At 41.1% G+C, this 12,696-nt stretch overlaps 1 protein-coding gene across 2 annotated transcripts; it reads right to left on the bottom strand.

Annotated features, from left to right (window-relative positions):
• Positions 1-1,962: 1,962 nt before the first annotated feature.
• On the bottom strand, positions 1,963-8,950 carry HNRNPA3 (heterogeneous nuclear ribonucleoprotein A3). 2 transcript variants are annotated; one of them, XM_063429774.1, is made up of 12 exons: positions 8,869-8,950; positions 7,901-7,927; positions 7,400-7,522; positions 5,510-5,656; positions 5,216-5,426; positions 4,877-4,966; positions 4,667-4,783; positions 3,968-4,048; positions 3,590-3,724; positions 2,618-2,740; positions 2,462-2,531; positions 1,963-2,371 (listed from the first exon to the last, which is right to left on the bottom strand). In XM_063429774.1, the coding sequence occupies exons 1-11, from the start codon at positions 8,887-8,889 to the stop codon at positions 2,479-2,481; spliced, it is 1,128 nt and encodes a 375-aa protein (XP_063285844.1). In that variant the 5' UTR covers positions 8,890-8,950; the 3' UTR covers positions 1,963-2,371; positions 2,462-2,478. The 2 variants fall into 2 exon arrangements, with proteins under 2 accessions (XP_063285844.1, XP_063285845.1); XM_063429775.1 differs by lacking the exon at positions 4,667-4,783.
• Between the last annotated feature and the right edge of the window lie 3,746 nt (positions 8,951-12,696).

Raw genomic sequence — 12,696 nt, 5'->3', positions numbered from 1 at the left:
ATACTTTCAGGATAATATAAGTCAAGGTTAGTTCCAGGAGATGACAAACTTTCGCTTGTCAAATTATGCAAATCCATGGATTATTTTTATATATGTTAGGCAGGAGCATATTAATGACTTCCTGCCTTGTTTAGAGTTTGAGATATTAAATCTTATTAATATTTTCAATTGATAACATCTCTGCCCGCACTTAAACATTTGGTGTTCTTTGCATTGTATTGTATAATACCCATATGTTACAAACATGCATGTATTAAAAGATTTATGGGGCAAATGCAGTTTAAATTAGCATTTCATGAACCTTTGACTACTGTACACTTTCATATCATGTTTTAGACTAAAACTGCATAGAAAAGAAACTGAAGAGTCAGCCACAGGAATACAGTACACTTGTATGCAGAATTTTACAGAAAGATTTGATTTTTCTACAACCAATCTATGCTGTGATAAACTGCCACAACCTAAAATCTGCAGCAAACTCTCTCCTAAGGTGTTTCCTATATTCAGGAATCTGGTTGGTTAAAATAACAGCTTTCAAAAGTTGCTACCCTACCAGAAATTCAAACAATGTGTGTCTTGGCAAGATGCTCAGCACATCACTAGCAATAGTCAAGCATTGCTCAGATCTTTTGATGAGAGGCAACAATGTTGTGTAAATGGCAGCTCAATTTGAAATCTGCTAGATTTGCTTTGCAGTATATTTGGTAGAAAGCCAAAAACCCAATGAAATCCAAAACCATTTTCATCATGGTAATTTGGTGGGTGGCACATTTATAGACCCAATGAAGAACATGGTCAAAAAAAAAAAAAAAAAGTTCTCGGAAGTTGGGAGTTAGAAATTGAACAACCTAGCACTAATAGCAAATCACAAGACTAGTTTTCTGATGCAACTAGTGCTTGGAAATACAGGTAGTTCGTAGAATAAGTACTTCAATGTTTAAACACTAAAGGTTGACACACCTGAGGACTGAAACTAGAGAGTTTGACAGCCATAAACCACAATAATTCTTTATTCGCATTAAGACACTGGATTTGCCACGTGCAGATATCTGTAAGCTTTCCTCAAACGTCATGAAAAAACAAGTCTTCCATTTTTTGGCCAATTTCAAGTAGATTTAGCAATTTGAAACAAAATTCTATTAACTACACCTTTAAATACTTTGTTTTTGCACGGTAGGCTAAAGCAATCCACCCAGAAAACATTATGTCTCCTTCCATAAATTAACAAAATGTTGTAAGAGGGATGTAATCTGATCAAGAAATTAGCCTTAAACAACTTTATTGTAACAATCCCCCAAGGACACTATGTTGATGTAGCTTTAGCAGGGAAAGAACTAGGAGATTTTACATTATAGAAAACTAGCATTCAGTACATGGAAGGATAGTTTTAAAATGAAAAAGGCAAGCTTACAGACAATCCAGTTTATTAGTCTGCTGACAACATCATACAACATAAATAAGCTCACTGAAAGTGTTACCCACACAAAATATAGACCATTCATCTGGTATAAATTACTGTTCTAGAGAATACTAGGTGGAAAACTAATAAACTAAAGTGTTTAACTACAAAACGGAGTATCAGATCTGAATTTTAAAGCATAATGAGGCATTTTACAGAATGGGCATCTCCAATAGATGTCATGATGCAGGTTAACAGTTCATATTTTAAACTATGCCCCCAACAACTGGATTACTGTTAGGGGCTGCTAGTTCCTAAAACACAGACATGTGTGTTATATAGTTTGAGCACAGAATGTCTTATTGCATTCAAACGCCATTTTAAAATTAACAGAAGGTTGACATCGGAAGTGGTCTAGTTTTAACATCGAAACACACGGATAGTGTTTAACATGCACCTTCTCGGTAAATTATGACATTTAGTAAAAGGGAAAAAAAAGTTTATTTTTTGGTTGAGCAATGCTTAAATGCCCAGATGAGAGCAGAAACACTGAACTACACAAGTTTTTTAAAAGTTAAAAAATTCCTTATTTCTTTATTCCTGGTAGTACTAGCACAATTTACAGGGCAATATACCTGATGTAATGGGGAAAAAATATATAATAAAAGGAAATGGGAGACACTTCTACAGATATATATATAAAAAAAAAAACGAAAAAAAAAAACGACCTCAGGAATGTACATCTAATCAGCTCTACATTGCATTAATTATCAGCTGCACTGATTGCAAACTGTGGCTATGACAGTCCTGAACAAGAAAAGCCTCCTTTTTAAGCTGTAGTAACTTTCTGACTATGGATCATCGTTCTTCCTGTGGTAGATTTTACAGTTCCTCTAATGCACATGGACGACTGTCTCAAAGTAACCTGCAGCTTTCCTGACAACTCCTCGCTCTCTTGCTAAGAACTGTAGCCTGTTGAATGATATAGGACAAGAAAGTTATTACTCAATTGAACCTTTACCGAAATGTTTTAGCACAAGCAAGATACTCAACATACATCACCTTTTCTGCCGCAAGTCTTAAAACCTTCTGCTTCCGTAGCTGCCGCCTCCACCACCAGATCCATAGCCACCTGAAAAACATTTAAGTTAATACAAAGAAACACATACAGTATATTAGATACATTTCTAGATAGATATGGACAGCAGTTGTACACACCACCATAGGGGCCACTGCCACTTCCTCCAGAGCTTCTACCGCTGAAGCTTCCACCGCCTCCCTTCATGGGCCCATAACTTGATGGCTGCTGCCCTCCATAGTTTCCAAAGTCATTGTAGTTACCTGAATTGGCAAAGGAATTCAAGACTTAAGCAAAATACCCCTTTCTTGTGAATTTTACATGCTTGATGCATTTAGGACTTTAATCCGCATCTAACAGAACAAAGTTTTAAATGTTGAATAAATGAGCCCTACTAGCACACAGACCACTTCTCAACGCAGTGGTCTGGGTGCAGCGGCCCTTTAGTTTTAAGGCTGCAATTGTATAAAACTGCAGTGTTTACACAACCTGCTATATTTCTTTTACAGGACTAACACCCCCCTAGTGGCTGTCTTCCTGATGGCCTCTCGATGCATTTCCCTCTGAGAACCAATTTAGACTATGCGCACTAGCCCCCCCAACTTAGAAGCAATGGATTGATGGAGATCAATACATTGATCTCAGCCAGGGAGGCGGAGCAGCCACAGCAGGGAAGCAAGGCAATAACTCACCTTTCAAACCCTCACATAGGGAGAACAGCTAAACAGGTAGGTGAACACTGGTGTAAATAAATCTGCGTATTCCTAATGCTACAGTCTTTAGAACCATTACTACACAGAAAACTAAGAAAGCTACTAAACTAGTGTATTGGTTATAAGTCAGTTTTAAACCCTCAATTTAAAACCGCCATTTTGGAGTTATACACACAGCCAATACAGAAGGCTTCCTTAGTGCAAACAGAGTCTGACTCATGTTGACCAATCAAAGCATTTGATTGGACAAAATGGTTGTCAAGCCAGAGTACTAGAAAATGGAAAGGCTGCTTAAACGAGGTAAATTGTTAACGCAATGAAAAGCTAGGGAACCTGAAGTCAATCTTCCATATGTTCCTTTAAGTGACTTGTCTAGATTTGTACTTTGTAAATTCTTACCACCTCCAAAGTTTCCACCTTCACTGTAGCCATCATATCCACCACTGCCACCATATCCACCACCTTGGTTTCCATACCCTGGGCTTCCACCATAACCACGTCCTCCATAGCCAGGGCCGCCACCATAGTTACCACCTTAAAAGAAATAGAATGTATTTTTACTATATAACCATACAGATTGTGGAGACACAGGAAACCCCTCTAGTGGCATTGTGAGTCACAACCACTAGATGTGTTACTAAGCACTAATGTAAATATTGCCTTCTTGAAAAGGCAGTGTTTACACTTAATAGGACAGGTTATAGACACCAGAACTACATTATGTGGTAGTGGTTCCAGCAAAGTATCCCTTTAAGAAAATAAATCTTATCTACTCACCATCTCCACCAAAGCCATTATATCCATCACCACCACCACCACCACCGCCACCATAGCCACCACGACCACCGCCATAGCCACCTGTTGGGAGAGGGTGGAAATAATTGATAAGCCACTTCAGTTTACTTAACATGTAAACAAATCTTTGTTAGACAAGTCAAAGGGGAGGAAAAATAAAATAACTCCAGTCAGTTCTATGACTTTTGAATTGAATCCATCTTAAAGAGTTCACTTTAAGCTTTGAATTTTTCTTAACATACATTTCATGTAGGATCATAACAATAAACACCCACAACTCCCTTATGGACTAAGAGCATGCGTGCTGTGCCCGTTAAGAGAAGCCTTTCATTGAAATGAGTTACTCCAGACACAATTTGTATCTATATTCCAGTAGTTAGGAATGTTTTTATCATGTGCTCTCACCCACTATGTTAGTTTGCTCACTATAACGGTGTTTGGTTGAGTGACTTGACACAGTGTGCCATTTGTAAGAAACAACCCTTGCGGATCTATGGTTTTATTTTAAACTCTAAGAGTCCTGCACAGCGCTTTATAAGAGCAAACCGAGAGTGGCAGGACACAATGCCAATAGGGAGTTATAATTAAATACATAAAACCCATTGAAGAAATACTCTATATTAAAGTGCCAGTACGATCATTATTGAAAAAAAAAAAGCCAGACCAAAGTTACAAACTTACCTCTATTTCCAAATCCACCACTACCACCTCCACCACCACCACCTCTGCCAAAGTTTCCACCTCCACTTCCGTAATTTCCGCCTCTGCCCATGAAGTTACTACCGCCACCTCCACGGCCTAAAGAGGTTTTGGGGGTAAAAATAAAAGTTGTAAGCTTGCATAAAACTACCCTCATAAGATGCCTCAGTTAAAAATTTGAGAAAAACTCACCTCTTTGAGAGCTTGCAGTCTGCATCTCTTGTTTGGAAAGGGCCTTCTTTACTTCACAGTTATGCCCATTAATTGTGTGGTATTTCTGAACTGAAAAATAAATTTAAAGGAGGTGGGATGAGTACCATCTATAACCCATAATATAAAAGGAAAATTGCACTTTTAAAAGAATGCTAACTGGAAAAACATGAAAATTGACCGTTCAAGTGGTTTCAGTTAAAAGTGAGCTCGCTGTATTAACAGTTTGTGACAAAGGTTTAGGAAAGCTTCATATATCATTGACCTGGCAAGACACTTAACATTAATCGGCTCTTAATTTATACCACGATTTTAACTTACCAACAATTTTATCAACTGTATCATGATCATCAAATGTAACAAAAGCAAATCCCCTCTTCTTCCCACTTTGACGATCCTCCATAACTTCGATAGTTTCAATTTTGCCATAACCCTCAAAGTAATCTCGTAAATGGTATTCTTCAGTGTCTTCTTTAATGCCACCAACAAATATCTTTTTCACAGTCAAATGTGCACCAGGTCTAACTGAATCCTTAAAAATAAAGTTGAGGCATTTAGTTTTCAAGTCATTAACTACTTTAAGCTTTTTTTGTTTTTATGTAAATAAAGACTTACTTCTCTGGAAACTGCTCGTTTTGGCTCAACAACACGTCCATCAACTTTGTGTGGCCGGGCAGACATGGCAGCATCTACTTCTTCTACACATGAGTATGTGACAAAACCAAAGCCCCTGGAGCGTTTTGTTTGAGGATCTCTCATAACCTGGAAGAACATTGATACATTGCGTCAAATTAAAGGAAGGAGAAAAAAGAAAAAAAATGCATTTGCTTTAATCTTGCAAGCAAACCAGGGTCTTCAGGGAGAGGCAGGCCAGGTAAGTTTTCATAAGAAGAACTTTAACTGAACTGCAGATCCCAGAAGACCATGATCTAAGCAAAACAGATAATGTGCACAGAGCTCTGAAAAAGGCCAGTCAGTCCTTCATGACTAACAATTAAGACTCCCTCAGAGTGAGAAATTTGCCAAGCTCACTACCAATAATTTAGCAGAAAAAATACTTTCAAAAGTATTATTGAGGGAAGAGAGCCTGAGCTTCAAGCTGACCAGACGTGTACAGGGTAAAACACTGGTGGAATTTGAGCACACACCTAAGCAGCGGAACAAGGATTTGACCCCTCCCCATATCCCGCGATGGTGGCAGAAAGCCATGTTTCATCGCCCACGGCGGGGAAACACCAGGCATCTGTGTACACTAAAGATCTGGACTCAGCGCGAACTCTCAAGGTAGAGCTGCCGACTTTTGCCCATATCTGGAGAGGATGTGAAGCCCTACACCGACAAGCTGCACCCCCTTACGGACTACCGTATTCTCCACTAGGTCTGCCGATGGTCGGAGTGGGTTGACGCCTCAGCAGAAAAAGGGCCTACTACCTGAGCGGGCGACCCAGTGAGAGTTCCAGATACAATCTAATTTTGTTTCTTCCTGTTTACTTTGTGCAGTGATAGCTCATTTATTTATACAGACAGTATAGAGCATTCATCCTGACTTTAGGTTCAGTACTAGTAATACAAGTATTTCCAGATTTATTTAATCAGACCGGTTGTCTTTACCTCTATTTTCATATTTAACTACACCCTCCTGCCCTTATACCTAAATGAAGCAACGCCTCTAGTTTACCCCCCCTTGGAGCGAGCATAATGTCTGCCACCTAAGATTCGAGCCCCCTAGATGATAAAGGGAGACCATATTGCCTGCACCCACTACAGTTTAATCTTGAATTCTCACGTTCTGTAAAATAGTAGCTGTGCAGTTAACTAGGCACCAGCAGTGTTTTCATTCACTTCGGTTGGTCTTACAGGTCGGAAAACAATATCACTCAGTGAGTTCTCAGGTCTAGACTAATAGCCTGTATTTAACTTTTTTTTTTTTTTTTTACATGTTTGCCTTGCATGACTATCATACTATAAAATTGAGCTGAAATCTCACATTGCCATAAAATTGTTAAGCTCTGTTTCCTGAAGAGCTGGCTCTAGCTATTGTGGCATTGCAAGCCTGCCAGTATTATCAATGCACAACAAAAAAAAAATTAAAATATTTTAAAACAGGAACAGGACATTTGAGTGTCCCTTAAAAGACCACTATAGGCACCCAGACCACTTCAGCTCAATTAAGTGGTCTGGGTGCCAGGTCCCTCTAGGTTTAACCCTGTAGCTGTAAACATAGCAATTTGAGAGAAACTGCTATGTTTACACATTAGGGTTAATCCAGCCTCTTGTGTCTGTCTCCCAGTGACAAGACGCATAGAAATGCTTTCCTATGGACTGATTGAATGCACGTGCGTTGGAAGAGGGAGGAGAGTTCCCAGCGTCAAGGGAGCCCAGCGCCGGAGAAAAAGTTCAACCCCTCTTGAGCTGGGCAGGAGGGGGGCCTATTGGAAAAAATGGTTTTCCTGGCACTATAGTGGTCCTTTAAGTTAAACATTGGATTTTGTATTTAGATCTTACCACACAGTCTGTTAGCTTCCCCCATTGCTCAAAGTGTTCCCGTAAGCTATCATCTGTAGTCTCAAAGCTTAAGCCACCAATGAACAGCTTACGCAGTTGCTCAGGTTCCTTAGGCTCATGTCCCTGTAAAAAAAAAAAAAAACCCAAGACAAAACACATTAGAAATCTTTATAGAACAAAAGATTTAATATTATTCCCCAGATCAACAGGTATATGGAAGGACCAACGTGCTCTTAGCAGAGGACAGGGAAGAATGAAATATACACAGACTATGCTTTTCATGGTAGATAAGGAAAAGTAGGTGCACAGAAGGACTCTGCCAAAACCAAATAGAACATGGTTTGAAAATAAAGTATCACTTGAAGTGGCCCAGTTATAGTAAGAACAGAGACCACAAAGTGTGTAAAAACTGCAAAACAAGGCCCTGCAGCTTACATTTATTTGCAGATGTGCCTGTCATGTAATGGGGACCCAATCATTTATAAAGTAAAGCATAAGTACCTGGTCTTCAGACGAAGTCCAGTGATCCTAAAGGAATGCAAAAAACATTTGTTAGGATACAAACCAGTAACATTGGAGACAGCAAGTCCTATTTTACAGTAAACCATATCTTAACCCCATTCTCCAAATAGCTAAATACATCGAATGCAGACACATTTCAGTACGAACTCCCAGAAACCAAAACCTCTGCAGCCGGGATAAAACCTTGTGGGGGATTGAAAATAGGGATTGTTTTTAACCAGCACCATCTGATTTCTATTTTAACATGAGAAACTATCCTTTTCCAATACATTTCTTTAGAGGATTATATTTTCACCACTGACCCTTCTACCACAGCAGTTACAAAGCAGACAAGCTTTTCCTTAGTACACTTTGTAAATGGAAACCCACTATCCCTGGCATCAACCCAAAATGTATTTATAGCGGAGAACTAGTGGGACAGCGGCCACATGTGGCCAGGATCTCCCAGCGGGGCCCAGTCACAGCGTTACCGGCAGCCTCCCCCCAGGGTTATCGGCAGTGGGAGGCTGCAGCGGCAGTTAGGGGGGGTCCGGCAGTGACCCTCCCTCCCCACGGGTTACCGGCAGTGGGTGTCGGGTTACCGGCAGAGAGGGGGGGGGGTTACCGGTAGTGGGTGCCAGTCACACAGCCGGCTCCCATTTTCTCTCTGACGGCGGCCATTTTCAGGCTCCAGTCTCAGGCGGTGGGGGAAGGGCGGGGGTGGCCGCACGTTGCAGGCCCGGTTCTCGATCCTCGGTATTACCGGTGACTGAAAGCCCAACCTCCCGCCGGCCGGACTCACCCCCCACGTGATTCCCCGGTTGGATCCCGCACGGGCCGCCGCCGGGGCCCAGAATCACCGAGTTCTATCCCCTGGAGCCCGCCCTCCTCCTCCCCGGCCTCAGAGAGCCGGCTCCCGTTATCTCCCGCCGCCCTCCCCGCACACAGAGCGCGCCAGGCCCGCTTACCTCCATCGAACCGCGAGGCATCGTTCACCCGCTGCTGCCGCCACACACACACACCGAAAGCGAGAGAGAAAGGACAAGAAAGAGGCGGGAGGGAGCGCGCGCTGACTGCTCACGTGAGACACGTCCGAGTGCGCGAGCTCCGCCTCTTCGCCTTTCTCAAGCGGTCGCCGGCCACGCCCCCTCCGTCTCCGGCTCCTCCCCCCGCTTTGCGAGTCTGACGTCATTGGAGCTCCAGGGTATCACGCGCTGCTGCGGCGCCATTTCCTCAGTGGAAGAGCATGTTACAACACCGGGGGATTGGGGGAGACAAACAGCAGCGGGATTATTACTGCTATGTGGCCCACAAAATAAATAAAGATTCTCACCCTGATATTCATTGTAAAATGTGTCCTTTTTAACCCAATGTCCCTGGATGGGATGATGGCAGTGATAGACAGCTGGTTAAAATATAAATAAAAAATAAATGGATAATGTTATCAGTTTCTTTAACCCCTTCAGGACCGGCCTGTTTTTGCGATGTTTGTACGTTAAGGACCAGAGCAGTTTTAACACTTTTGTGGTGTTTGTGTTTAGCTGTAATTTTCCGCTCTCTCATTTACGGTTCCCATACAAGTTATATATTGTTTTTTTCAGGACAAAAGGGGCTTTCTTTACATACCATTATTTGTATTATGTCCAATATTGTATTTAAAAAAAAATAAAATATGGTGAAAAATTAAAAAAAAAAACATGTTTTTGGACTTTTACTTGAAAAATCTTTTACTTATCTACAAAAGCTAATGAAAAAAACTGCTAAATAGATTCAAAATTTTGTCCCGAGTTTAAAAACACCCAGTGTTTACATGCTTTATTGCTTTTTTTTGCAAGTTATAGGCCTATAAATACAAGTAGGAAATTGCTGTTTCAATATATATATATTTTAAATGTATCAATAGTGACCTTGTAACACCGTTATCTGTCATAAATCCCTGAAACACACCTAACATGTACATATTTTTTTTAAAGTAGACAACCCAGGGTATTCAAAATTGGGTATGTCCAGTTTTTTTTAGTAGCCACTTAGTCACAAACACTGGCCAAAGTTAGCATTTATATTTGTTTGTGTGTTAAAAATGCAAGAAACGCTAACTTTGGCCGGTGTTTGTGACTAAGTGGCTACTAAAAAAGGCTGAACATACCCCATTTGCAATACCTTGGGTTGTCTTCTTTTGCAAATGGTATGCCATCATGGGGCTAATTCTCATTCCTTGGCTACCATACGCTCTCAAAGGCAACCTAACCAATCCGACAAATTTCAATTAAAAAAAAAGTAAAATCAAGCCTTATATTTGACCCTGTAACTTTCACAAACACTATAAAACCTCTACATGTGGGGTACTGTTATACTCAGGAGACTTCGCTGAACACAAATATTAGTGTATCAGAACAGTAAAATGTATCACAGCAATAATATCCTCAGTGAAAGTGCTGTTTGTGTGTGAAAAATGCAAAAAACTTCACTTTCACTGACAATATCATCGCTGTGATATGTTTTACTGTTTTGAAACACTAATATTTGTGTTCAGCGAAGTCTCCCGAGTAAAACAGTACCCCCATGTACAGGTTTTAGGGTGTCATAGAAAGTTACAGGGTTAAACACAGTGCTAGCAAATTAAATTATCTGGACTTTCGGCCTGGGTTGGCAGGCAGGTCCCTCAAATTGCAATCATTAAAATTACTTAATTAGGTAAAAATATTACATAAATACACATGTAGAATTTTAATATATATACATATTTATATATTTGACGTCTACGTGTATATTTATGAAATTATTTATGTAATTATGTATATGGACATATGTATATTTCGTATTGTTTTTATTTATTTATTTATACATAGATATATATATCATTACATTCTAAGTATATTTTGATATAAATATATATTTATATATATATATCAAAATACTGTTAGAATAAAATTGCATATATAAATATTTTTTTATAATTATTAAAAATTATTTTTATTTTTTGTTATTTATTTTTATTAACATATTATTTGTATTTTATAATAATATATATATACCATATATATAGCAATTATATATATTGTATATATTCGTGTGTAATTTAAATATAAGTGTATTTTTATATTAATATACGTATATATAAATATAAAAATACACTTAGTGTGACATTATATATATGATACATATACATATATTATATATAGATATAATACATGTATATATATCATATATATATATACACATATTATTATTATTTTTTTACACTGATTTTACACTGTTTTTTTTTAACTTTATTTTTTTGATTTTTCACTTGCAGGGAGACTGCCTGTCAGCACAGACAGTCCCCCTGCAGGCAGATACACAGACACCTATTGCGGTCATGTGATCGAGTGATCACATGGCCGTGGGGTCCTGATCTGCCGAGGGGGGACTGCCCGGGCAGACAGGCAACCCCCCTGGACCGGGTGGAGCACTGATCGCCGCCGTGGGACCGACGGCGATCAGGTAAGTAGCCCCAGACCGTTATGACGGTTCAGGACCGTCAGCGGTCCAAACGCATGTTTTACCGCTGACGGTCCTGAACCGTCAGCGGTCCTGAAAGGGTTAAAGTTACAAGTTTGCAAGATAATCAGTGATACACAATACACAAGTCCTCAGCCCCACAGACAATTGTTTGGAGAGCTTTATTAATGTGTGTCTGTCTGTCCCCCAGTGCCGTTAGTCTGTTTATAAAAGCGTTAACACTGGTGTCATTGTCCACGCTACACAGATATCGGTTATCAATTATGTTGCATATTTTGCAAACACCCCCAATGGTGACATTACCATTTAGGGGTAGGTTGGTCCAGGGGTGCGTCAGATATAAATTTGTATATTCAGGGCCGGCCTTAGGCTATTGGGCGCCCTGTGCGAAAAATCTTCACAGCGCCCCTCCCCTTCCCCCCATTCCCATGCACCCTTTCACACACACACGCAGACAGCCACACGCAGACAGCCACACGCAGACAGCCACACGCACACACAGACAGGGCCGGCGCGTCCAGGGGCGGGCTGGGCCGGGGGGCAGGGTGGCAATTGCCCCCCAGGCCGCCCTAAATCCAGGGCTGCCCACATCCAAAATAAAAATAAAAAGTTCCCCCCAGTGGCTGAACTACCGGGTCGGAGCTGCGTCCAAGCCCATCACACCAGGGGGCCTGGCTGCTCTGTAGACCCCTGCTGGCAGGACTGGCTCCCCTTGCAAAACTGCTATTTAGTATATTGCTAATTCGGCAATATACTAAATAGCAATTATCCTAGCTCACTGATTGGCCGATCGGCCAGTAACCTCAGTAAGGGGCAGAGTGGGGTGCAGATGGAAGTCCCGCTGCATTCATTGTTTGTGTGTCCCGCGGAGGCACACCGGAACTCAATGCCTACCCTCACCTCTTCCTGGGCGGAGTTCTGGCAGAGCTGCCTCCATATCCTGCCTGCAGGGCCCCTGCCTCAGTTCCCAGGATGCCAGCACTGGGACTGCACAGGGGAGCACAGAGCAAGCCCAGCAGACCTAAGGCCCCCAGGATTCCCTGTCCCAGCTTGCAGCAGTGGCACACAGGATCAAGGTGAGTGAAATACTCTACCTCACCTCTCCCTGCACACATAGGAGGCTGTCTCTTCCTGGCTCTACTTCTTTCTGTGTGTCTCACTTCCTTTCTGTCTCTCTAGTTTTTTAACTGTCTTAGGCTCTCCTTTTCTTGTGTCACTCTCTGTCTCTATGGTTTTCTAGCTGTCTCTGGCTCTCCTTTCCTTGTGTCACTCTCTGTCTCTCTAGTTTTCTAGCT

This window comes from Pelobates fuscus, chromosome 8 (genome assembly GCF_036172605.1).
Source record: "Pelobates fuscus isolate aPelFus1 chromosome 8, aPelFus1.pri, whole genome shotgun sequence".
In the NCBI taxonomy this organism is placed as follows: Eukaryota; Metazoa; Chordata; class Amphibia; order Anura; family Pelobatidae; genus Pelobates; species Pelobates fuscus.
Note: the sequence above shows the minus strand (reverse complement) of the source record. Positions and strands in the feature narration are given on the sequence as shown.